Genomic DNA, 25,605 nt, shown 5'->3' on the forward strand with positions numbered 1-25,605 from the left:
GGCGTCCGGCTCCGGGGACCGAAAGCAGTTAGCGGCAGGTCCGGGAAGGCCGAGATCCCGCCCGCCGTTCAGACACGGCGGCCTGTGTGTTGGTCTCGAGTCCCTTCACTTTTAACGGTTGCCAGGGGCGACCCCGTCCCGGAATTTCCAGCACCCTTGAGGGAACGCGGCTCTGAGTCCGTGAGCTCTGCGGGCGCTGATTCTGTATCTCGCGCGTGGTGGCTCCCGAGGTCCCGGGGTCCCCGGAACGACCGCTGGGCCTTGCGGGCGCCAAGCCACTCTTCCCCCTTGACCCGGAGAGCGCCTCCCGCGGCTCGGCAAGCTCGCCTCCGTGGCGCGCGCCCTGCCGGCCCGCAGGTCCACTCGGCAGTTGTTTCTGAAGCCCCGGCCCCGTGACCAGCCGGTTCGCCGTGACCGTGGAGGATTTCAGGGGCGTGTGGTGCGCTCGGGCCGGTGTGGGGCTAGGCCCGGCCCAGCTGGGCCTTCTGGGCTAACTCAGCTCTTCCGTCCGCCGCTCCGGCCCAGCCAGAACGGGAGACAGGCCCGACGGGGCTCTGGGACAGCCCTCCGGGGCCTCGCCCGGGCCTCCCCTGACTGGCCGGGCCTTCTCCCCTCTCCCCACAGGGGCTCTGCAGATCGAGAGCAGCGAGGAGACGGACCAGGGCAAATACGAGTGTGTGGCCACCAACAGTGCGGGGGTGCGCTACTCGTCCCCCGCCAACCTCTACGTGCGAGGTAGGGAACGCCGTGTCCAGGTCGAGGCAGGGACCCGCCCCGCCCCCATCTCCCCTCGGGCTCACAGCCTCCGGGCTCCCCCGTCCCCTGCAGACCCAAGCAGGGGGCCCCCTGCCCGGTCGGTCAAGGCTGGACTTGGGCCGGGCAGCGTCTCTCTCCGGACCTCGGTTTCTTTGCCTATAACTGGAGGCAGCTTGACCCTTCCCCGCGCCCGTGCCTCGTGGTGGACTCCCGGGGGCGGCAGGAGGGGCCGGGGCAGGGCTGGGAGTGCGGGTCGTCTGGAGCCTGCAGGGCCCGGGGAGCCTGGCGGCCTCGGCCCCGCCCGCCCGCGTCAGCTTCCTCTGTGGTGTGTCGTGCTGCCTCCCCTTGTCATGTGCTCGCTTTGCTTCTCCGAAATCCGTGGCCTCGTGGCTCCCGCCTCACCACCCCCCCCCCAGCGCCCTCCCTCTGAGAGTCGGGGAGGGGTCTTGGAGGCTGCCCCCCGTTGCTGGCCCCTGCGGTCCCAGAGCCCAGTGCTCGCTCTCCTGGTCACCCTCAGAAAGGACCCGCATAGGCCAGCGGGAGACCAGGGCCACAGCGGGGCCCTGGGGCCTGGCTCTGTCCGGCCGGCCGCGCTCGTCCTTCCCAGGGGCACGGGGTCCTTGCCCCGTTCCCCCCCCCCCGAGGAAGCCCTGGGAAGCGTCTTCACACTTCCCTCGGGGGCCCTTGGAGTCCCCTCGGAGGCCGCGGGGGCCCCCGCGCCCAGACGCCGCTGCCGACGCCCCCTCCTCCCCATGTTGCTTCTCTTCGGTCCTTTCAGAAATTCTCATCTGCCCCCCGCTCCACCGCTCCCGCCCCTCCGCCTCCTGCTTCCCATCCGGGGGTCCTGATGAGATTCGTGGTAGAAACATCTTCTGCCTGCCAGGACCCTGTTCAGACCCCAGGGCCGTCCCGATGGGCTGTGGGCGCTCGATTTCGTCACCCCTCCTCCAGGCCCCAGCATCCCTGGTGGCCGCGCCAGGCCCGGCCACTCTCCCCTGGAGGCCAGGCGGCTCCTGACCCCCGCCCCCCGCCCCCCCGGCCCGAGGCAGCTCCTCGGTGCTGCACCTTGGGCTCTGCATCTTGTCTCTGAGGAGGAGGCTGCTTGAGGGAGGGGACGGGGATGCGGGCAGGCGGGCGGGCGGGGACCACACACCTGAATGCTGCCACGGCCCCTCTGGTGAGTTGTAGCGTGTCCATGAGTCCAGCCGACTGGTCTTCGTCTAACCGGCTTATTTCTCTGCACACAGCCCGGATGGGGGTGTGCGTGTCTCGCAGAGCAAGGACAGTGGACGGCCGGGCGGGGGCGGGGCGTCTAGTTAGGGCACGTCGAGGAGGTGGGGGGCCACTGCGTCCTCAGCCCCCCCCGGAGGCGGGGACTCCGGCATGAACTGCCTTCCCTTTGGGGGTGCAGCCTCCCAGCCTTTGCCTGGGTCTCAGATGCCCCAACATTGAATTTAAAAAGAGAATCGCGTGGAAGGCAAATGTAGATGTTGTTTGTCTAGGAACGAGCGGAGGAAAGGAAAAAAAAAGGTCATTGCTGTTCTTTTTTTTTGTTTTTTAATTTTTTGTTTTTTTTTGGTTTAAAGAAAAAAAAACAGACTATTGCAGCTTTCAGCCTTGGGAAGTCCTCTTTTTACTCTCTGTATCTCCCCTATTTTTTCTCTTCTCCCCATGTCATTGTGTTCTGCATCAAACCCCCTTTACATCCCTCAGAGCTTCGAGAAGGTTGGTGTGTTTTTTTCTTTTTTACTTTCTTTACCCACATTTTTACATTCCGAGAGTGACATGCGCACACACACGGACACACGCGCACACACACACGGACACACACGCACACGGACACACGCAGACACGCACACGGAAAATCACAGATAAGCGCACTGAGAAAAAAAAAAACAAAAAAACAAAAAAACAAAAACCGAAAATAACCGAATACGAATGCTCCGCGCAAAGCGAACAAAACAAAACAAAAAACCCGCCAAGCGAGAGCAAAAAACCCAGAAAGACACGGAAGCCTCGGCCGCGCGCAGCCCGGCCGGGCGCCGCGCACACGCCTTGCTTGCCTTGTTCGCCTCTGTGCACCCGTCGGTGATGTTGCTCAGTTTTTTGCACTCCTCGTCGTCATGGTAACTTGGGCCTGATGCATGCTGGGAGAATGTAAACATTTCTCTGCATGCCACTCGTTGGTTGGGTTTGGTGACTTCCCAGCGCCTTCCGTTGGAGTGTTTCTCGTCTTCCGTTCCGTTCTTCTCCTTGGTTTTCTTCGTTGGTTTTTTTTTTTTCTTTTCTTTTCTTCCTTTTATTTATGAGTTGTTTTCTGTTTTTGTTTTGTTTTGTTTTTGGTTTTGTTTCATTTTGGGGGGGGGAAACCGATCGGTTCGTTCTTTTTCCCCCTCCCACCCCTTCACCGGCCCCCTCCTCCCCGAAGCGGCCTTTGGTTCTGTCTCGTGTTTCTGTGCCGTTTGGTTTTGGTTTCTCGGGCTGAGCTGTTCTGTGGTTGTTCTCCAAACGCATTGTGATTTAAAAGCCAGTGTTCCTGTCCCAACTACCATCTGGGAGGGTGGAAGGGGTCCCACAGCTGGGATGCTGGGGCAGAAAGTGACCGCCTGGGCTCAGGGGTGCAGCGGAGAGGGCGTAGACGTGGGCAGGGTGGGAGGTCAGGCATGGGCGGGGGTGTGGGGCGGGCAGCCCAATTTGCCTGAGCTCGCCGGCCAGCCCCCTTTCACCCAGACCTGGCGCCTCAGCCCCGAGGCTGCCGTGTCGGACGAGGACCTAAGCAGGCACGTTCTCATCCTCACGCCTCAGTGTGAGGCCACCTCCCACCCTCCCAGGCATTCGAAGCACAGCTGAATGGGCAGTCAGCATTTTGAATTCTTGTTGCATAGAGTGACAGGTCCACATGTGGCACGTGGCCGCCTTAAACTGGACCATCCCCCCACAGCGATGCATGCTTGGCACGTAGGTGGTGCTCAGAATGGCAGTTGGTGTGATCATTTACTGGGTCCTGGCTGAGCACAAATATGGAGCCCCCCCCCCAATAAGGAAATGTAGCATGACAGACTTTGGAAGAAACACATACCCAGTTATCCTGCCCTGTAGTGCTATGTCTTAGCCTCCCAGGCAGCTTTGGCTGCTTCTCCTACCCCCTCGCAGGCTCTGGGTCCAGTCATAGGTATCCAATACAGCACGGTCACTTTCTGAGTACCTGAGCATCAGAACTGTGGAATTCTGGAAAAATCCCAGGAGAGCTTTGGACACAGCCTCCCCGCCTCTGCACCTCCGCCTCCCTGACTCTCCCTCTCTCTCTCTCTCTCTCTTTCTCTCTCTCTCGGCTCTCTTTCTCTCTGTGTGTCTCTCTCTCTCGCCAGTTTTCAGAGATGCACACTCCTACCGTCTGTTCCCTTCCTGAGTAAAGGCAAGCCCTTGAGGGTCCCTCTCCGATCCCAGGACCAGCCCCCCAGTAAAATTCACTCAGATTTCAGGCCTCCACCCTGCAGCCACTATCCAATGTCAATGATACTTGAGGGCAAAGGTTAATCTCTGTGGGGTCTCCTTTCTGCAACCTCCCCCCACCTTGTCCCTCACCTGCCTTCTCTAAACCCTCGATTATTAAGTCCAGAGCTAAGTTGTCAAGAGGACTTTAGATGCAATAAGGGGGAATGTGTTTCTCTTGTTTCCTTTTTAATTCAGTGTGACAGTTGCTAGATAGGCCCTCAGGGAAGTGCAAAAAGATGGAGGAAAGAGATCTCCCAAGTCCCTCTGCCGAAGCTGGGTCCTAGTGAATTGGAACTGAGAGGTGGCTGCAGGTCTCTGAAGACCACTTGGACCTTATGGGCAGGAGAGCCTGGGCTCTGACAGAACCAGGATCCAAAGCTTGCCCCTGCCCCTCCTGGGCTTTGTGGCCTTGGGCTAGTCACTTGGATGCCTGGAGTCCGTACTTCTACTCTGAACTGTGAGGGTCATCGATATGCCTGGGGGAGCTGGGAGGGTTCCATCGAGCTAATTAATGTTCCTCAAGTGCCCAGCACAAAAGAAATCACTAGCGGGATTGTTGCAGAACAGGGAAGTTAAAGAGTTCAAGCAAACAATGTGGAAAAGTCCCTTCCTTTCTGGGGGGACCTCAGTGTCCCTGTTACGTACCTCACAGGTCCATCGTTTGAATCGTATGGCTTATGGGGAACTGCTTGGAAAGGCATCATAGGGCAAAAGCTAACTCATTTGCTCAGATCCCGTATTTTGCTAGTGCTTTTCTGAGCCCATCCCATGATCTCATTTTCTCCTGGCTCCAAACCCATTCCCGTGAGGTCAGTGGCCTGCCCAGAGCCATGTCTCTCATCTTAGGCCTTGTCGCTCCCCCAGGAAGTTCTTTGGGCACAGTGTCAGAAGGAGGAAAAAAAAAAAAAAAGGCTCAGCTTGGGTGCTAGGCTGCCCTTGCAGATAAGTACCAGCCCACCAGAAGAGCTGGGCCACCTGGGAGGAGAGCAGCGAGCAGGCGCTACATTGTTGCGAGAGCAGCGAGCAGGCGCTACATTGTTGCGAGAGCAGCCTGTTCTGGGAGTTCATTGCAAGGAATTCCCCCCCCAACCTAACTCTTCTTCAGTTCACAATCTCCAGCTTTACTGACCCTGGGTTGTTCAGGGGAAGGAACATTGGGACTTGCCCTTCTCCTCCCGAAATTTAGCTGAGATCCAAAAGGCCAGAGTCAAAACCAAGGCTATTTGTTAATGCAACTGGCAGCTCCACTCCCAGAACTCTCCGGAAGAAGACGCAGCTCAGGCTTTTGACAGGGCGGGAAGACGATCAGATTACATGCTTCCTGACTGTGTTCTCGTTTGTCTCTTTAAAATCGTAAGCTTTTAAGGTGCGGGTTAGTGGCTCTTAAAGATGATGTCTTTACCACTCAGCCTAGCAACACAGCATTATTGAACCATAATGCACAGGACCCAGTTAGATGCCGTGCCACCCACCCTATGCCACAGGGACACTCGGAGAACTCAGCAAGCTGGAGAGGGGACAGGGAAGAACTTCCCACTTTCGAGGGGCTTAAACTGTCATCAGGGTTGTGGAGGAGGCCACGCGGGGCTGGGGCAGTTTAGCGCCCAGTCTCGGAATACTAAGCTAAGAAAATGGGGACTCGACGCCTGTCACCAGGGGCAGATCTAGATCGCCCCAATTTCCAGGTGTTCTTCAGAACCCTTAACCTGTGACTCCCATCCCTGGGCCTTTTCAGATCGATCTGTAGCAGGGAATTGTAATTGTTCTTAAAGTTAAATTTCCGGCACCAAGCTGTATCATTGGTAGATGTGAGCTCTAGGTAGCTCCCCTTACCTCCTGCCCCACGCCCCCCAGAACAGGAATAGATACAGATATTGGGCCTGGAACCCCTCCCCTCACCTCCTAAATCTTCATAAAGATCTCCACTGGAGTGTGCTGGAGAGCTCCCCAGTTCCTGCTGATTATCCCTAGCCATGCCCCGCCCTGACTGACCCTGGGGTGGGCAGCAGCAGGTCAGGCCCCAGCCCTTCTCCTGGTCCCACCCTCGCGAGGGGAGAGGGGGCTCCGGGGCGGGAGGCGGGGCTCCGGGGCGGGCGTGGCGGGCGGGGGAGGGGCGTCCTGCAGGAACACTGAGCTCCCGACACCTGTCGCCTGCTGCCTGCCTCGCACCCTTGCACTGCTGTCTCTTCTGTTTGGGGGGGCGGGTGAGGGGGACATTAGATTACACCTTGTCGTTTGGATAGCCCCGAGTCTCCGGCGGCCACAGCGAGTGGGGTGGAGGGAGTCAGTCGATTGACGAGATATCCCATTTTCTGTCCAGACCAATAAAAAAACAAAAAACAAAGCACCTGGGGAGAGGCCGTATCTGAATAAATAAACGAAACAAGCAAACAAACAAAAAGTAAATAACCAGACCACCTACGGCGCAGCAATTGTCCGGCTCAAAACGCCAACTTGCCGAGGCCGCTGGTCAGCCCGCGGGCCAGGGGTCCAGCCAGGTCCCTCCAGGCCTTGCATGCCATCCCAGGGCGGAGGGAGCTGGTGGTGGGAGGGGGGGCAGCAGGCTGGGGGGCGGGAGACGCATAGGGCAGGCCGTGGGGGGCAGTGTTCTCCCCCCCGGGCCACAGGCTGGGGTTCAGTGGAGGGGCTGAGACATGGGTGTCGGACCCCTCCCTCCCGGACAGGTGTAATCTAAGCTTAAACCTGGAGGCTGCAGACTTCTTGGCATCACCCCCCGCCCTCACCCTCATTTTGGAGTCTGGAGGAGCCTCCGGCAGCTTCTCTCACCCCAAAATGCCCCACAGAGCCCCCGCCTCCCACCCCCAGAGCTGCGGCTTGCCGATCCGTTGAGACGCCTAACACTGTCGAGTGCCCTGCCTAGCGCTTCAAGCAGATCACCTCACTTTTGAGTTTCCCCCCACCCACCCCTCCCCCACCCTTCTCCCTTGAACCCCCCTTTTTGGTTTTTGAGTTTCTGCCTCTTCCTGCCTGGGGGAGGGGTCGTCTCCCGGTTGCTTTGACGGTTTTTGAGTTGTTTTTTCCATGTGAATCGGGGTTTGAAGCGACCCGCCCCCCTCCCAAACCCACCACTTCCCACCGCCCACCTTCCTGACCCCCTCACCCACGCGGGGTCCCCCCCGCTGGGACCCCCGGCTACTCGGTGACGAGAAGAGCTGGAAACGAGAGCCAGCTGGAGCGTGCTGAGGACCAAGGCTGGTGTGGTCCCCTTATAACCTGCCTGGACCCTCCATTCAGGTCGGTAATTGGGGGCGGGGGTCCCGCGGGGCCACTGGCCCGTGGGCTCCGCGCCCACCTTACTTTCTAACCCGCACCTCAAGCTTGCAGCCGGGGGTGGAGAGATGATGCGGGCGGGTGTCAGCGCCAAACTGGGCAGAACACAGCGTTGGCCTCCTGGCCTCCCTCGCCAGCTGGGAGGGCGCCCAGAGGCCTCCCGAGACCCCCCGCGGGGGCTCCGAGCCACCGAGCGGCACTGGGCGCAGGCCTCCCCGGACCCGCGGCAAACCAGCCCCCCTCCTGCTGCACACCCCGAGAAGCGAACGGGGAGGGTGAGGAAGCAAGCGGGCTAAGTGTCTTGGGTGTCGGCTTTTATAGCTGTTGGCAGATTCATTTAACTGATGGCTGCTGGCCATGTTGGGGATTACAAGCACTAAAATTGCCGTTGTGGATAAATGCCTTCCCACGTTTAACTGGCTTGTAGTTTAGTTAACAGCTCTGCGCAGCAAGTCTTCTACAGAGTTTAGATGTAAGCCTTGTCTCTCCTTCTGAAGAAACTTACCTTCCAAATTACGGTACTTCCTAAGGGGAGGTATTTTAAGGTCAGGTGTGGACAGGGTCTCCTTGGCGAGATGTCAAGCCTTAGAGAGGGCTGAATTGGGCTCACACTGAATCCGTAAATCCGGACACGAGCTCTTACTCCCTTAAATGTTCCAGCAGCCCCTCTCAGTATAAGCCTTTTGCCGAAAGCGTCTGGGGATTTGTTCAACTGGTGGCTGCTGGCTTTTGTTCAGTTGATAGGTGTACATAGGTGGTGAGCACTTTTGCCCTCTTCGATGTCACAAGTTTGAAAGGAAGCCAGGTGCCCAGAAGGGGCACCCGGCTCTAATTCTCACCGCTTACGGAGGAGAGAGAGGAGGAGGCTGACTGCGAGGCAGGCGCCGGCCTCTCCCCCCAGCCCTCCCCCTTCCCTGCCGCCTGTCTTCCCGCTAGGCTTGTCACCTCTCGTCCACGGAACGGGCTCGAGAACACGTGCCTCTCAGGGTCGGGCGCTGGAAAGCGAGATGGGGATGCGATAGAAATTCGTACTATTTCCTTTTTCAAAGACGTCTTCCATTCTAATTCATCCCCAGACTCCCTCAGCGTAGTGAATCTTCCCAGCGCCCCGTAAGCCCCAGACAGGCGCTCCACCAGCCCCACGCCCACGGCGAGCGGTCACTGCCCTCGGCAGCTCAGTGGGCTCAGCATGTCCCCCCGTTTCTCAGTGGAGGGAATGGAGGCTCCAGAAGTTCGAGGGACACCCCCAAGGCGGCCGGGCTCATTCAGCCACATCCCCTCCTCTGCCCAGGGACGTGCTCCTTCGCCATGAAGAGTCGGCCTTACTGTGTGCTCAGTGGGCGGCCCGTGCATTCAGCCCTAAGGGACAGGCGGGGTGTCACTGTGAAGGGGGCTGAGAGGGGCTTTGTAGAGAGAGGTGCCCCAGCGGGGCTGGGCTGGTTTGCCCCGAAGGCTCTTTCTCCAAGGATGTTACCTCTGTGGCCGCCGAGGCTCTCGGGCGCTGGGGGCCAGACCCTGTGTTCTGCCGGGGGTGGGGGGCACCTCCCGGGGGAAGCCACAGCCCTCCTCCTTTCAGACCCCGATTTTCAGCCCCACACCCATTCCATGTTTTTTTCCTTATGGCTTTCGGGCGTTTTGTTTCTGAAAGGTTTTTTGTTTTGGTTGGTGTTTTGGATTTTTCTTTCCTCTTTCTTTTTTTTTTTTCTTTTCCCCTTGCTTTGTTTCTTCATTCGTTTTCCCCGGTTTTGTTCTGGACGTCGATGCCGTTTTCTGTCCTTGATTAATTAGCTCCCCCACGCTCACCCCCCACCGTGTTCCGTTTCCATGACAACGCAGCGCCGGGCATCCCACTCGTGTGTGCCTCGCTGTGGATGCCGGCGGCTGGCCTGGACCGCGTCCGCTGGCTGGCCGGACCCCATTCTCTCCTCCTGACCCCCGTCATCCCCCACCCCGCCCTGCCAGAAAGCCACCCCCTCATCTCAGTGACCTGCCCTGCCCCTCACCCCCAAGCTGTCTGCATGGCCCCTCTGCCTCCCCTCCCCGCCCCCGCCCCCCGGAGATACCTTCCACTCCATCCTGTCTCTCCAGCGTGACTCTGGACTTTTCGAGGGGCTTCCTTTTCTGAAGGGCTGGCGGCTTCTTGGCCCCCCTCCCCGCCCCCTCTTCTTTGCCCCCATCCGGGATTAGGGAGCAGGGGTTGGGGTTTCCAGCTGGGAACCCAGGCTGGAAGAGAGAGAACCAGACTGCCTCCCTTTAGCCCCTGGAGCCCCCTTCTCTGCAGGGTAGGTCACACCCCCTACAAACAGCCTCTTAGGGGTACAGCTGTACCCCCCCAATACCACGTGGAAATTCGAGGCAGGTGGGGGGTGCTGTAGGTCACTCTGTGGCCTCGTTTTGCCTTTCAAGCCTCCAGTCTGTCCTGTCTGTAGTTGGGGACAAGACTCCTTGACACACCCAGAGCTGGGGACGCACCCACGTGGCCTCCTGAAGCCCCAAGATCTTAGCCAGGGACAGACTCTCCGTGGCTAGAAGGGTTTGCTCGGGGGACCCCATCCTTCCCTCTGCGGTTAAACCTCCTCCCCTGGGGCAGCGGCGCCTTGTGGCCGTTCGGGCGCTCACCCCTCCCCCCAGCCCGGAAACCCATCCGACTTCCGAAAACGGAGCCCCCCGAAATCCGTCCTGCCGCCTTCATGGTCTGCGAGATGAGGACAGAAGGCCGCATCCGCTTCCCCGCCAGGAAATGCACAGAACATGCCCGTTTCCTCCGCGTTCGAGTTCATCCCCCCGTTTATTATTATTATCATTATTGTTATTATTATTATTATTATTATTAACATTCTGTTATTCTGCCAGGGCTGTGATGTGACAATGTGCCTCGTCACATTGGGTCACATCTGCTAGAGTTAATATGCAGCATTGAAGTGGGCCCCCTCCCCCCTCCTCCTCTCCGTCTCTGCCCCCTCCCTGTGTTCTCTCTCTCTCTCTCTCTCTCTCTCTCTCATCTGTCTCTCCTCTCTCTGGCGCCCACACGAGTGTGCAGGAAGGCCCCCGAGTTCCCGGCCTCTCGGTGCATAGTGCCCTCTCCGTCCCTCCTCCTGCCCCTCTCTCTCTCTCTCTCTCTCTCTCTCTCTCTCTTTCTCTCTCTCTCTCTTTCTCTCTTTCTCTCTCTTTCTCTTTTTCTCTCTCTCTCTCTCAACTGATCTCTTTTGCATGCTGTTTGTGACTCAGAGCTGCATTTATCAATGGAAACTTGTGAGATCCGACAGAAGCTTTTAGAAGGGTTTCTATACCCCAAAACCACAAAAATTTCATTAGAGTTTCTCATCTTTTCCTGGAGGGCCCCCTGGGAAGTGGATGGGGCCCCGAGTCACCAAGGGAGGACAAGGGTGGGCGGGGGGCGAGATTCGGGGCCCCTCTGCCTCCTGGTTCCAGCTTTTCCCATGACCCCCCCAGCTCCCCGTCCATCCTTCCCGGAGCCCCCCACTTGCAGCCGGGATCTTTTGAAGCTCCCCATTGGGAGAGCAGGCAGAGGGGCTGCTCCCTGAAGCCACGTCTGTCATCAAAGATGAGAAACAGCTGATAAATTTTTGTGTTGGTAACTGTGCTGTGACCAGCCCCTCTGGTCTCGGAAACCCTGTTGCTATGAAATAATGCTTCATGTCTCTGATTATATATCGATATCTCTCTCTATATATTGTTTGTGAAGTACCTTCCTTTAAAGTTTTGGTTTCTTTGTGTTGGAATTTAGTTTCTTAATTTGGTTTCTTTGTTTTCTTTTCATTTGGATGAAAAAAAATTTTTCAAGTAGGGGGAAGGAAACAGCCCTGTTTATATTTAAATTGTTTTCCGCTTTTTTTTTTCCTTTTTTTTTCTTTCTTTCCTTCTTTCTTTCTTCCTGCTTTTCTTTCTTTCCTCCTCTGCATCCTGTCCCCCCCCGCACCCCACCCCGTGCATCTCCCGCCCGCCGCTGCCGCCCCCAGTCCGCCGCGTGGCTCCTCGATTCTCCATCTTGCCCATGAGCCACGAGATCATGCCAGGTGGCAGCGTGAACATCACCTGTGTGGCCGTGGGCTCGCCCATGCCATACGTCAAGTGGATGCAGGGGGCCGAGGACCTGACGCCCGAAGACGACATGCCTGTGGGTCGGAACGTGCTGGAACTCACGGATGTCAAGGACTCTGCCAACTACACGTGCGTGGCCATGTCCAGCCTGGGCGTCATCGAGGCCGTGGCCCAGATCACGGTGAAATGTGAGCAGGGGGCAGGGGGCAGGGGGAGGCGGGCGGAAGACCTCTTGAGTCTGGCCTCGGTCGTTTGCGGCCATGGAAGGGATGGTTCTGTGGACACGTTTATCGGTCACAGATTCTTCTGGGCCTTGCTCCGAGGAGTGGGACAGGGGCTTGCTCCGTTGAGCTCACAGTCCAAGGTGGGAGATGGTCAGGGAGCCATGATACAGGCTAATTAGGGCCATGACGGGGGCCGCGTAGCATCGTTCACACCCCAGAGTGAAAGTCCCACCTCCCAGGAAAGCTAGGTCCGGAAAAGACTAGAAATTGAAAAGGAATGCGCCAAAGAGGATGGGGAACAGTTCTCAGAAAAGGGAACAGCCCGTGAGAAGGTTCAGGGAGAGAGGTGGGGCAGGGTAGGGAGGGGTCGCATGGGACTGCAGATTCTCCTACTGTCTCCACTCTGTGGTTAGATTCAGAGGAAGGTGTCCCTGAAAATTTTTCTAGCTTTAGAACAGAGGCCGTCAAACTATAGCCCTTGGGCCGAATGCGGCCCTCTCCTCGTTTTTATAAATAAAGTTTTATTGGCACGTGCTCAATTGTTCAACCTTGTTCGTGGCAGCTTTGTAGCTACAAGAGTAGCAAAACTGCAAGTATTTACTGTCTGGGCTCTTGCCAGAAAGGTTCAACGAGCCCCGCCCCGGGGTCATAGGAAGTGTCAGGGTCAGTTGGTTCGTTGTTCATTTTGTGGAGGGATCGACCTCTGGGTGAATGAATGCTTCTTGGGGGGCCTGCGCGGTGCGAGAACTGGGAGCACGAGGCAGAGGCAGTCACAGTCATGCAGGTGCTGGGACGCAGCCGTAAACACAGCGTGGTCCCTGCTGGTGGGAAGGACAGACGGACGAGGAAACGAGGCGCCCTTAGGTGGCAGAAGCCGCGTGAGGCCGCCGCCGCCGCCAGCCTCCGTGGCGGGTGAGGCCCTGAGCTGGCCGTGCGCGTCGCAGGCGCAGTGCGCGGCAGGCGGCGGCTGGTCGGACACGGGCTCGGCCGAGCAGCGCGCAGCCCCGAGCTGGGCCGGCGCCGCCGCTGTTTCTTCACGTCACTGTTTTTCTTAAATAGCGGATATTTTTTAAAAGTAAGTGTTTTCGGCTTCCCGGGCCACCTGGTCTGTGCTGCCGCCCCTGAGCCCTGCCGCCGTGGTAGGGCAGCGGCCAGGGGCGGCGCGTAAGCATGGCTGTGTCCTGAGAAAACCCGATTTACAGAAGCAGGTGCCAGGCCTCGGGCTGGCGTCTGCTGCGCCCTGCTCTGGGCGACGGAACAGTGGCCATCGTCGCTGCGCAGGGAGGGCGGTCGCGTGGCAGGAAGTCACACAGCCTTCGGGGCCCGCGGCCGCTGTGCCCGACTGTGCCCGTGCCCCACCCGCAGCTCTCCCCAAGGCCCCCGGGACTCCCATGGTGACAGAGAACACGGCCACCAGCATCACCATCACGTGGGACTCTGGCAACCCGGACCCCGTGTCCTACTACGTCATCGAGTACAAGTCCAAGAGCCAGGACGGGCCGTACCAGATCAAAGAGGACGTCACCACCACGCGCTACAGCATCGGCGGCCTGAGCCCCAACTCCGAGTACGAGATCTGGGTGTCGGCTGTCAACTCCATCGGCCAGGGCCCGCCCAGTGAGTCCGTGGTCACCCGCACGGGCGAGCAGGCGCCAGCCAGCGCCCCGCGGAACGTGCAGGCCCGCATGCTCAGCGCCACCACCATGATCGTCCAGTGGGAGGAGCCCGTGGAGCCCAACGGCCTGATCCGCGGCTACCGGGTCTACTACACCATGGAGCCCGAGCACCCCGTGGGCAACTGGCAGAAGCACAACGTGGACGACAGCCTGCTGACCACCGTGGGCAGCCTGCTGGAGGACGAGACCTACACCGTGCGTGTGCTGGCCTTCACCTCCGTGGGCGACGGGCCCCTCTCGGACCCCATCCAGGTCAAGACGCAGCAGGGAGGTGAGGAGCCCGCGGGAGGCGCGCGCCGTGGGGACGGCCGGCCCGGGTGGCCCGGGGGAGGCGGAGGCGGCCGTGCGGGGCTGGGCCGCCTCCCGGCGTGCGGCGGGCCGGCTGCGCCGGGAGCCACAGGGCGGTCTGGGCGTCCCGCGTGGCGCTTTGAAGCAGGACGTTGTCCCAGAAAACCCACGTTTCCGGCTTTGCTGGGACAGTCCCGTCTGGCAAGCCCACGGGGCTGCAGGTGGACACCCAGGTAGCTCTGCGGGGCTGCGTCTGAGGACGGGGGCGGGGCACGGCCGGGGCGGGGAGGGGGCCCTGAGGTGCGTGGGGTGCCAGCTCTGCAGGTTGCTGGGCCTGTGTTCGTGGGCTCGGCAGTCCCGAACCTCAGACCCAGCAAGACGCAGGCAGCTCAGGCGGAGGGACAGGGGGATCGAGACGGGGCCACCAGAGCGGGCACAGGATGGAGACCCAGGTTCCAACCAGGTTCTCTGTCATTTAATTTGGGGGAGGAGGAAGGCATGGGGGTGATCTGAAAAGGGAAGTGTTAAATGTTTTTTCCACTGGAAGCGGAGAGGGTAGAAGAATTGAGGTGGGCAACTGACATGGGCAATAGGGGTTCCCCTGGGAAAATGGGCGTAATAAGAGCAGTGAGAGAACATTCCGGAAGCATCCGGAGACAAGCCTGTCCTTCAGGGCTGTGATCTCTCTGAGGAGAGGGGGACTCCTGGAAGTCGGGCGCCCTCTGCGGGGTGGTGGGTAGCTGCTCCCAGACCCCCCATTTCTGCCTCTCTGCCTCCCCCAGTGCCCGGCCAGCCCATGAACTTCCGGGCCGAGGCCAAGTCGGAGACGAGCATCGGGCTCTCGTGGAGCCCCCCAAGGCAGGAGAGTGTCATCAAGTACGAGCTCCTGTTCCGGGAGGGCGACCACGGCAGAGAGGTACCTGGGGCCGGGCAGAGTGGGGGCCCGGGGAAGGAGGTCAGGCAGGGTGAGGGGGCAGGAGGTGTGGTGGGCAGAGTGGGGGACCAGGTGGGAGGCAGGTAGAGTACGGGGGCTGGTGGGGGGAGGTCAGGCCGAGTTGGGGGCTGGGCGAGGCGGGCCGAGCGCGGCGCAGGTAGAGGGGCAGAGGGGGGGCCGGGGAGCGGCAGGTAGAGTAGGGGGGCCGGTGGGGGGAGGTCAGGCCGAGTGGGGGCTGACCCGGCCCCCCACCCTGCCGGCCGCCCCTCGCGCTGCCCCCGCTGGCCGGCCGTGCCCGCCCCGCCCCCGCGTGCTCCCTCTCTCCTTCCCCTGCCCGCTTCGTCTCCGCGTTTCTCTCCTGCGTCTCTGCCTCGCTGTAACTCGTTGTCGTCTCTGTGCGTCGTTTAACGCCTCCTCACCTGTCTTTCACGGTCTCTGTCTCTGTCTCCCTCCGGGTCTCCCTCCGTCTCTCCCGCCCGCGCTCCCAGGTCGGGAGGACCTTCGACCCGGCCACGGCATTCGTGGTGGACGACCTCAAGCCCAACACGGAGTACGCCTTCCGCCTGGCGGCCCGCTCCCCGCAAGGCCTGGGCGCCTTCACGTCGGTGGTTCGGCAGCGCACGCTGCAGTCCAGTAGGTGTCTCGTGGACCCCGCCCTCACGTGCGGGGGGGACCCTCGGCCGGCGCAGATGTCCTCTGAGTGCACCGACCCGGGCAGAGCCTGCCGCAGGGGGTTGGGGGGGGGGCGCCTCCGGCCCGACCCCGCCTGGCTCCTCCACCTCGGACACGACCACCGGCACCAGGGCCGTGAGGGGCTCGGGTGCGGGGTCCAGTCTCCCTGTCTTCCTGGGGGGCGACACGTGGCCAGTTCGCCCTTAGTTTGGGAGCAGTCGCTGACTGCACCCCTCCTCCTCCTCGCCTGAATCTGGGCTTAATTGAATGACCACGTGGTACCCATCTCCCAGGAGTTTGGAGGGGTACATGAGGCTGTTCCAGCTCACACCCCCGAGATGGCAAAGGGCACAGAGACCACCCCACCTCCCCAGGTGGCCCTCCCTCCCCGCCAAGGCAAGGTCCTCACTACTGAGGGGAGGGGCAGTGGGAGTCAGAGCTCATGCTGGATTTGGGGGTAGAGCAGAGCCCAGTACAGGACTCTCAAGTTCCTAGACTTTTTCGCTGTGCCTGCCTGGCCTCCCTGTCCTAAATAAGTCACCTTTGGGCCAGGACGCTGCCGCTGGCAGCTGGCTCTGGGCCACACCGTGGCCCCCGCCACTGCCTTCCCCGCCGGCTCCGAGCGCGAGGCTGAAGCAGCCCTTCCGTCCTCTGCTCCCTCCTCTCTGCCTGGCCTAGCGTGGCGTGGCCTCCACTGCTGTGGCCTGTGCCCCTGTGGCCCTCCCCCCTCCCCCCTTCAGTCAGTCACGGCGTGGCCACCCAGGCCTTGTCTGGAAGCTTCAGCGTTCACGCACACTCCCCCGCGTGTGTGCCCAGGGTGAGGGGCGGTCACGGGCCAGTCCAGAGTGACCAGCTCGGCCAGGGTGTCTGAGCCGCTGGGACCGGGGGCCTCAGGGACACGGCACCCCGCCCCCCCGGCCCCCTCCGCCCCCCGCTCCCTCGGCCCGAGCCCTCTGTGGCTCACAGGCGGCCGGGGGTGTTGGTCCGTGAGGCGATCAGTGAGGGGGTCCTGTGGCCTGGGCGGCCACGTGAGAGCCCGGCACGGGCGTGCGAAGGTGAGTACGCGCTGGTCTCAAGCAGGCTCACAAACACGGCCCACCCTGCGTGCCTCTCGCCTGCCCTGGCCGCTCCGGGCTGCACGCAGTCCGGTGCCCGATTCCCCACCCCGCCGCCGAGAGGGGCGCCTGCCCAGAAACGGGGATCCGGAACCCTACGCTGCCGCACACGCAGCCCGCATGCCCGTTCACGCCCACCCCCTCCCCAGATGCCACGCAGGTTGGGCCGGATTGTGAAGGAGGCGGCCACCACGGTCGTGGAGAAAGCAGCTTCAGCCCGGCCACGCGGACCTCTGGGGCGGCCCAGGCCAGGGGATCGGGGAGGAGAGCCTCCCCACTTCTCGCCCCGAGACGGGCGGGGCCCGAGAGAGCTGACAGCCGAGACTCAGGGCCAGGCGTACAGCCCCGGGGGCTGCGGGCTTCTTAGGCTGAACTCAAGGGTAGGTGGAGGCCAGACCACTCAGCCGTGGGTCTCCCCAGACACCGCCCCGCCGCCCCGCCTCGTCGGCGCCAGCCCGGAACTACAGCGCGTGCCCACACGAGGGGCTGGAGCGGGGCTGCGGGCCCGCTTCCGTCTGGAGACCCACCCAGAGCGCGGTCTGGCCTTGTAGCTCAGCACTCACCACTTCCCTCTCTCGTAAGAAAGTCTTGTAAGTTAGCAGTTGAAGAGTGGAAGGTAGGTAACCAGACTGGGAGTTTTCTGGAAGGCGTCTTTCTTTCTTTTATTATGGTTTTTTTCATCATCATCACCATCACCGTTGTTTCATGTTTTATTATGGTTTTGGTTTTATTTTTCCTCCCCCTTTCTCAGCGCATTCATTCCTTCCGGCACATTCCTTGGTTGGTTTTTCCACTCCTGCCTGATTCCCCCGGGCACTTTTGGTTGGGGTGGCTGGTCAAGAAATAAGGGGGGGACCCCAAGTATCTAGTTTTGGAGGATGGAGCTCCAGTGTTTCACTTTGAGTCTGGAGGGTCATTCTAGTTGAAGTAATCCATCCGCATGGTCTCTGGGGTCCCTCGTGGCCTGACGTCTTTGAAGACAGGGGCCTCTGATTCATCTCTGGACCCCAGGGTCCAGCATAGGGTGTGCATGTAGTAAGCACTCTATACGCTATACGCCATGCTCAGTGAACAACAGGCTGGCATGATGATGAGGGTCCTCTGTGCCTTGATGTCGGACAAGGCCGGCGACCTTTCCGGGCCTTCCTCCGGGCCGGGTGGACGCTGAGCACCTGAGGCAGCGTGGCTCCAGCCACCCTCACCTGGCCCGAGCTGATAGATGGTATGGGCTTAAGTCAGAATTCCCAGCCTCAAGCTGAGACTGCCCTCGGACAACAGCCGAGCCTGGGTTCAAGTCCTGCCTCTTGCCATGTGCCCTTGGGCAGGTAACTTGCTGTCTCCTGACCTCATTTTCTTCATCTGTAAAACGGGAGGCGATACGTGAAAAGCCCCCAGGACGGGTGGGGTCTGGCACCCACTAGGCACTTAATGAGAATAGAAAACCAGGCAGGTAGGCTTTGAAAGTGGTTTCCCCACCTGTAACGTGGGGTGGGGCTAGAGGGGTGATAGTTCCGGCCCCCTGGGGGGGGGTCATGAGAATTAAATGAACCGTGATCAGTGGGGCGAATTTTGTGTCTATAAAGCGATTAGGGTGCTGGGTATGCAGGAGGCGCATAGAACATGAGGCTAATTACCAATAATGCCCTTAACACAGGGCCTGGCCCGTAGTAGGTATTCAACACATGGAGGCTATTACTGTTATTCTGTAAAGCCCTTAACACACACAGTAGGTGCTTAGTATGTGGGAACTGTCACCGTTACCCAACAAAGCCCTTAGTATGTTGCCTGGTACACAGTAGGTGCTCCATATATGCAGCTGCTGTTTTAAATCTAAACATGGATTGGCACAGTGCTGGGCATATAGTTGGCACTCAGTGAATGGAAGCGATTAGTAGTTTGTCGCACTGTTAGCAGTTTGCGAGGCACACGGAAGGTATCCAAAATGTGGGGGCTGCAGTTATGGTTCTGCAAAGCTCTCGACACAATGCCTGGCATGCAATAAGTGCTCGATAAGTGGCACTTTATTTAAAGAGGTTAGCCTATGCTAGGCACATAGTAGGTGCTCACATGGGAGCCATTGTCAGTCTGAAAGGGCCTAACATGGTACTGGTACAGTTAGTGCTCAAAACAGGGGCTTCTTATCTGCAAAGCCCTTGGTACTGTGTGTGCAAACAGTAGGTGCTCAATAAGAACTAGTACCATTTTTATGTAAGGCTCTTTCCGTAGTCCCTGGCACACAGCGGGGATTTAATGTATGGGGACAACTGCTGTAATCCAGTAACAATAGTTGTTAGCACACAGTAGGTTCTTAAGAGGTGAGAACTATTAAAGTATCCTTAGTACAGTGCCTTGCACATAGTAAGTGCTTAAATATGTGGGAATGGTTTTCAGTTAAGTCCCAACACAGTACCTGGCACACAGTAGGTGCTTAATATGCAAGGGCTTTTCCTTAACACGTGAGGGCTTTGTCTGATAAAGACTTTAGCACAGTGCCTGGCCCACAGTAGGTGCTGCATAAAAGGCAACTGTTCTTTTTATCTCTAGGAGGCCATTATGATACCCAGCCCATAGCAGACGCTCAAGAAGCGAGACTTGCTGCCGCTCCGTAATGGGCTTAGTGTGGTGCCAGGTGCATAGTAGGGGCTCAGCACGGAACTCTGACCTGTAAAGACCCTGGCATACAGTAGGCGCTAAATATGGGCTGTGTTATCCGTAAAGCCTGAGCCTGGGACCAACGCAGCAGGCGTCTAATAAACAGGCCCTTGTATTACTCTCTACAGCCCTTGGCATGCTAACGGGCAGACAGCAGGCGCCTAAGACATGGGCATTATTTTCAAGTGGGCCAAGAGGGTGGTCCTGGTTGCAGTGGCTGAAGTAAGCTCTTGGGGTGGCCTTCGGGGTCTCTGGTAGAACAGGTGTTCAGTAAATAGTTGCTTTTACTGTTAACCGGTGAAGCTCTTAGCACTGAGCCTAGCGTGCATTAGGTACCCAATCAGTGGGGCTTTACAATGCTGTTGCCCTGGCACGCAGTAGGTGCTCAGTAAGTAAATGTGTTTACTGTTATGCTGTGAAGCTCTTAGCACCATGCCTGACACATAGTAGGTACCCAACAAGTGGGGCTTTTATTGCTATTATCTAGCACAGTGCTTGGCACACAGGGGTCAATAAACATTTCACTGTCATTTGAAGCCCTCGGCATGGTGCTTGGCATATAGTAGTTACCCAGTAAATGGGACTTTTATTGCTTTCCCACGTGGACGGTGGCCGGCACATACTGGGTGTTCAGTACATAGGGCCTTCGTTGCTATTTCCCTGGCACACGGAAGGTGTTCAGGAAATAAATGCATTTACCATTATCCTGTGACGCTGTTAGCACCATGCCTGGCATACAGTAGGTGCCCAATAAATGGGGCTTTTATTGCCATTCCTGTGGCATCGTACCTGGCACACAGTAGGCGCTCAGTCAATGAGTATATTTACTCTTGTCCCACCCCTGGTGCTGTGCCTGGCACACAGTAGGTGCCCAGTAATTGGAGCTTTTGCTGTTCCTCTGGCATAGTGCCCGGTATACAGTAGGTGTTCAACAAATAAGTATTTACTGTTACTCTCCGAAGCCCTTGGCACCGTGCCTGGCGCCTGACCTAATAATTGGGGCTTTTATTGCTTTTCAATTTGGCATGGCGACTGCACATAGTAGGTACCCAGTAAGCGAGGCCTTTATTGCTCTTCCTTCAGCACGGTGTTTGGCACACAGTAGACGTTGGACAAACAAGTACATCTGCTGTTAATCTATCGAGCCCTCGGCATCGTGCTCGGCGCATAGTAGGGGCTTGGTACTTTCGCGGTTATTCTATAAAGCCCTTGGCACCATGCCTGGTGCATAGCAGGTGCCCAGTAAATGGGGCTTTTATTACTGTTTCTCTCGTCACAATGCCTGGCACTTGGTGTGCGCTCCACAGGCTACCTGAGACCTACTGTGTGCCAAGTAGTGGCAGCCCCATAAGCGAGCGAGGTGTTCTTGGCCAGCCTTCCCGGTCCACCCCCCACCTGCCCATCTCACCTTTGGTTGACACCCGCTTCTTTTGGGTTCGACTTCTCTTTGCTTTAGTCCTGTTTTGTTTGTTATCATCTTCTTTTTTATTTTCTCTTTCCCATCTTTTGTTTCCCCGCCCCCTCCCTGCCCATCCCGCCTCCCTTCCCCACCCCCACGTTCTCCCCCCTCCCATAGAACCGTCCGCCCCCCCTCAAGATGTTAAGTGCGTCAGCACGCGCTCCACGGCCATTTTGGTAAGTTGGCGCCCGCCGCCGCCGGAAACGCACAACGGGGCCCTGGTGAGCTATAGCGTCCGCTACCGACCGCTGGGCTCGGAGGACCCGCAACCCAAGGAGGTGAACGGCATCCCCCCGACCACCACTCAGATCCTGCTGGAGGCGCTGGACAAGTGGACGGAGTACCGCATCACGACTGTCGCACACACAGAGGTGGGACCAGGGCCCGAGAGCTCGCCCGTGGTCATCCGCACCGACGAGGACGGTAAGCACCGCCCCGGCCCAGGGACCCCCCCGCAGGCCCCGGCCCGGGCCAGCCTCGGAGCCTCCTAGCTGGAAAACTGGGCTGGCCGGTGGCCAGAAGGTAGAAGCCACTGTCCCGAGAGGGAGGCACGAAGCCAGCAGCCTCCCGAGAGCCTGGGGCACCTCGGTTCTGGAACCCTCCATCCTAGACCTGAGCCTTGTGCCAGGAGAGTTGCGTGGCAGCCCTATATTTTGGTCCGATGGTGGAAACCTCGGGAGCAGTGTAAGAAGCAGCAAGTCGCACTTGCAAAAGTCTTGAGGTCCCTGACCCCGGAAGCCCAGCTTTTAGATTTATCTCGGGCTGAGACAGAATCCGCAGCGTCCTGGTTCTGAGCCATCGTCCTCTCTGAGAGGAGGTAGCCTGTCTGCTGATCACGTTTAACCCCTCGCTAGCTCCCTGGGGGACAGAGACCCATGTGTTCCGTTGGTCAGTTTCTGGGATGTCAGTATTCTCGCGGTGACCCATTGCAAGGTGGAAAGTCTTCAGCTGCAGGGAGAGGTGGGGTGCCCACCGGCGGAAGCCGAGGGCGTGCGGTTGATTGGGCAAAGCAAGCAGCTTCCCGAATAGAGTTGAGCCTGGTGGAACCGGGTTTGTTTTCCGAGCCACTGGCCTAAAGTTCCAGTGGGCAGCTCTGCATTGCGTCCTAAATCTCGGGGGGAAATGGAGCAGCTCGTCCTGCCGGACCTTGGGGTGGGCGTGCGCAGCGAGGGCTCTGATCCGGGGGCTGGTGCCAGTGGGCTGGCCGCACCCTGCGGTCCGTGGGGTCACACCGCTGGACTGTCTGGTGTTTTAACCCCGGCTCTTGCTGGTTTAACTCTGATCACGGAATCAGTGCACTGGGCCTCAGCTTCCCCGTCTGTAAACGAGAATAAGCCCCTACCCAGAAGGGGTGCTGTGAGGATGGTGGCCGTGTGCACAGTGTTCTCAGAGCGGGGCGTGGCTGGCCCAAGCGCGCCCCGTGGCCCAGCGGCGCGGGGGGCCTCTGTGAATGGGGCACCCCGTCAGGGCCCCCTCCCCGGGCTGGGGGAGGCGTGAAGGAGGCGTGCGCTCCCGGCTGATGGTTAACTGGCAGCCACTTGGCACCCTGGCATCGGGCAGCTGCCCGGGGCGAGGCCGAGCGCCCCAGTAACGGCCCGCCCGGCCCTCCCCTCCGCTCCCCCGCCAGTGCCCAGCGCGCCGCCGCGGAAGGTGGAGGCGGAGGCGCTCAACGCCACGGCCATCCGCGTGCTGTGGCGCTCGCCCGCGCCCGGCCGGCAGCACGGCCAGATCCGCGGCTACCAGGTCCACTACGTGCGCATGGAGGGCGCCGAGGCCCGCGGGCCACCGCGCATCAAGGACATCATGCTGGCTGACGCCCAGGTGGGCGGGGCTCCGGGGCGCGGCGCGGGCGGGCGGGGCCCCGGGCGGGCGGGGCGGGGCCCGGCCCCGCGCTCCTGCCCCCCTCGCTGCTCCCCTCCCTCTGGCCTCCGCTCACCGCCTCCTCTCTCCCCTGCCGCCTCCTCCCGCGCTCAGTGGGAGACGGACGACACAGCCGAATATGTAAGTAGCGTCCTCCGGCCACTGACGAGCTCTTGCTCTTCCCGCGGGCCGTGCTGTGCTGTGACCCGCCTTGTCCCCCGCCCCCCCCCCCCCCCCCCGCAGCTCCCTTGTCAAAGGGTCTCCTCCTCTGAGTCCCCTCGTGTGCACCGCATCGCCTCTGGGAGCTCCAGCCTGTTTCATATCAGGCAGATGGGCAGGCAGCCCCAGGTGGCACCTGCTGGGGACCCGGGAGGGGTGACCTGGACACGAGGCAGAGGCCTGGGCCCGGAGGTCACTCGTTATCCTGACCTGGGTGGCCCCTGGAGTCTGAGGGGCTCATGGTCGCGCTTCATGCCCGGCTTGCCCCACACCTTGGGGGCCTCGCCACCACCCCTCTGCTCGAGCTGTTCCCGCAGCCTGGCGTGCCTTCTGACCGGGTGGGCCCGCCCCGCCGCCCCTGCGCCCCACCGCCCCCCACCCCCCACCGCCTCCCACGAACCCGGACCAGAGCCAGGTCACTTTCCAACCCGGCCTGATTCTTTTATCACCTGCCTCCGCCCTCCCTGGCCTAGAAATTTCTCTCTCTGGCCAAAACACCCGCTTCATTCTGGCCCTTGAGTGACAAGAGGGGTGGGGGGCGCAGGGTAGAGGGGAGGCCTGTGGCACCGCTGTTTCTGCCCCGGCACGCCTTCCGGGGAGGCTGCGAGCCAGAGGCGGGACTGCTGTGTGACCTCGGGCCAGTCGCTGCCTCTCTGGGCTCTTTTTGCCCTTTACGCGAGGGGGGCCGTAGGCTCTGCCTCCTCCCATGGGGGGGGGAGTTCACCCGTGGGCTCCAGCTCAGCGCCTCCCACCCACCGAGACCCTGGGGCTCAGGGGCAGGAGACTCTGTATTCATGCATCCCTGTCCCCCTCCTCGTGCTCCTGACCTGGGGTCACCCCACATCGCCCAGGCATGCCGGACCGTGTTTGTGGGTCTGCATGCGTGGGGACATGGGCACACGTGTGACACTGTACGTGCAAGTCAGGGCGAGTGAGAAGTCATTTACTGAGACCTAGTGTAGGTCGGATCCTGTGCAAGGTGCTGCAGATGTGACAATGACCAAGGAGGAGCCCCGAGCCAGCCCTTCCCAGGGTCACAGTCCAGTGTGGGAAGGGGACGTCAGTGGGGAGAAGACACAGATACGTGTCAGGTCGCAGCTCTGGTGGCGGCAGGGGGTGGACCGTGGTGCAGGCTGAACAGGCGTCTCCCCAGGTGGGCTTGTGGGGGCCCTGACCGGGCGCAGTCCCCGCCGCCCCCGTGTAAATGCCCTCACCGCGTCGGTTTCAGGGTGCGCTAGCTCATCGCTGTGTAGCTTTCGACCACAAGACCCGAGGCAGAGTAACCTGGAGAGCGTAGGTGTGGGACAGGTAGTGCAGTAATTAGGGACAGGAGCTTTGAGTAGGTAGTACCTTTGTTTTTAACATGATTTATTTGCATGTTTACATAATTTACCTTTAAATAACAGTTGTATTTCGTAACTGGCTTCTAAAATTCCTGAAAATTTAACTATGGGCTGTTGCAAATTTACGTGGGGAATTCCCAGTGGGTGTAGTGGAGGCAGAGGGTCCTGGGGCAGCCTGTGCAAAGGTCCTGGGGCAGGACCGTGTTGGAGCTGTGAGGAGCCCTGTGTGGCTGGGGCAGCGTGAGCGAGGGGGGGAGAGGGAGGGGACGGGGCAGGTCAGGCAGGGCCTTGTGGGCGGGGAGGACTTGGGTTTTTACCCTGCGGGAGGTGGGAGCCATGCCAGGCTGTTGGCACCTGACTCAGGTGCTCCCAGGCGCCCTCTGGTGGCTGCTTTGGGGAGGACAGACTGGGGATGGGCGTGGGAGCTAGATCGCTGGTCCCGGCGGGTGAGGCAGGTTCGTCCGGCTGCGGCTGCGTGTGCCCATCTCAGCATGCACGTGCTTCCTGTGGGGGTCTGCGCATGAGCTCGGTGCACGTCTCTGCCTGAGGACCAGGCCCCACATCCACCTTGCTCGTGCCCAGCCCAGGGAGGAGGGTGGGCAGGGCCGGTCTCAGCCCTAGCCGCTCGCTGACCCCACCCCCACCCCCCTGCAGGAGATGGTCATCACAAACCTGCAGCCTGAGACCGCCTACTCCATCACTGTAGCCGCCTACACCATGAAAGGTGACGGTGCCCGCAGCAAACCCAAGGTGGTCGTGACCAAGGGAGCAGGTACGAGACCCCCCGTCCCCTGCCCATGGTCCCCTTTCCCCTGGCGTCCCCGCAGAGTTCCTGAGCCCCTGTGCGGAGAGGGTGTGTCAGAGCAGGGCGGGGCGGGGGGCTCCCCAGCAGGGTCCAACCCCGTCGTCCTCACTCGCCTCCCCAGCGACGTGGCTCGCGCCAGAGGCGGACAGACAGCAGCTGACTGTACCCACCTCGCCCTCTGTCCCCTTCTGGCTTTATCCCGCCAGGCCCTCTGCCCGGAGCCCCTTCTCCAGGCCGCCGCGTCTGCCCCATCCGTTAGGCCTTTGCCTTGTCTCCGCCTGCTCACGGAGTCCTTCCCCGCCCGCATCCCAGTCTCGATTCTGTGCTCTCTCTGGGCCCCCCCCCCCCAGCATTCTGTCCCGCCCCATCGTGGCTCCGACCACCTCGGGTGGCTTGTCATTTTGGGGCGGTGTGCCCATCTCCCTACTTGTACCGCGAAGCCTTTCTTGGCAGCCCTGCCTCAGTTCCCCCGTCTGGCCCTTCTCATCAGTCCCAAGGATCTGTTTGTTTCCCAGCCGCAGCTGAGCTGAGTGAGGTGGGAGGGAGCCATGGACCTGAGGAGCATGTCCCGGGTGGAGTGGGGGGCGGGCTCAGTGTGCTTGAGGAGCTATAGAAAGGCCCCCGTCCCACCTCACACACCCATTCTTTCTTTGGGGACCCTCGGTGCCACACCTCTGACCCCATAGCCTGGCATTCAGGCTAGACACAGCCCCTCTCTACGCTACCGCCAGCCCCGCCCATACTGTTTCCTTTG

At 60.1% G+C, this 25,605-nt stretch overlaps 1 protein-coding gene across 16 annotated transcripts in view; it reads left to right on the top strand.

Moving 5' to 3' along the window:
- PTPRS (protein tyrosine phosphatase receptor type S) overlaps nucleotides 1–25,605 on the top strand; it is a 90,513-nt gene that overhangs the window by 48,839 nt on the left and 16,069 nt on the right. For 3 of the 16 annotated variants that reach the window (XM_036234057.1, XM_036234049.1, XM_036234053.1), the window contains exons 6-15: nucleotides 625–735; nucleotides 2,470–2,481; nucleotides 11,523–11,792; nucleotides 13,194–13,775; nucleotides 14,575–14,708; nucleotides 15,215–15,359; nucleotides 20,742–21,047; nucleotides 22,252–22,445; nucleotides 22,599–22,625; nucleotides 24,701–24,818. In XM_036234057.1, the coding sequence (XP_036089950.1) occupies nucleotides 625–735; nucleotides 2,470–2,481; nucleotides 11,523–11,792; nucleotides 13,194–13,775; nucleotides 14,575–14,708; nucleotides 15,215–15,359; nucleotides 20,742–21,047; nucleotides 22,252–22,445; nucleotides 22,599–22,625; nucleotides 24,701–24,818 (1,899 nt within the window). The remainder of the gene's footprint in view (nucleotides 1–624; nucleotides 736–2,469; nucleotides 2,482–11,522; nucleotides 11,793–13,193; nucleotides 13,776–14,574; nucleotides 14,709–15,214; nucleotides 15,360–20,741; nucleotides 21,048–22,251; nucleotides 22,446–22,598; nucleotides 22,626–24,700; nucleotides 24,819–25,605) is intronic. The other 13 variants (XM_036234058.1, XM_036234052.1, XM_036234054.1 and 10 more) reach the window with 7 other exon arrangements.

The sequence above is a fragment of the Rousettus aegyptiacus genome, unplaced genomic scaffold, assembly GCF_014176215.1.
Source record: "Rousettus aegyptiacus isolate mRouAeg1 unplaced genomic scaffold, mRouAeg1.p scaffold_m13_p_16, whole genome shotgun sequence".
Classification (NCBI taxonomy): domain Eukaryota; kingdom Metazoa; phylum Chordata; class Mammalia; order Chiroptera; family Pteropodidae; genus Rousettus; species Rousettus aegyptiacus.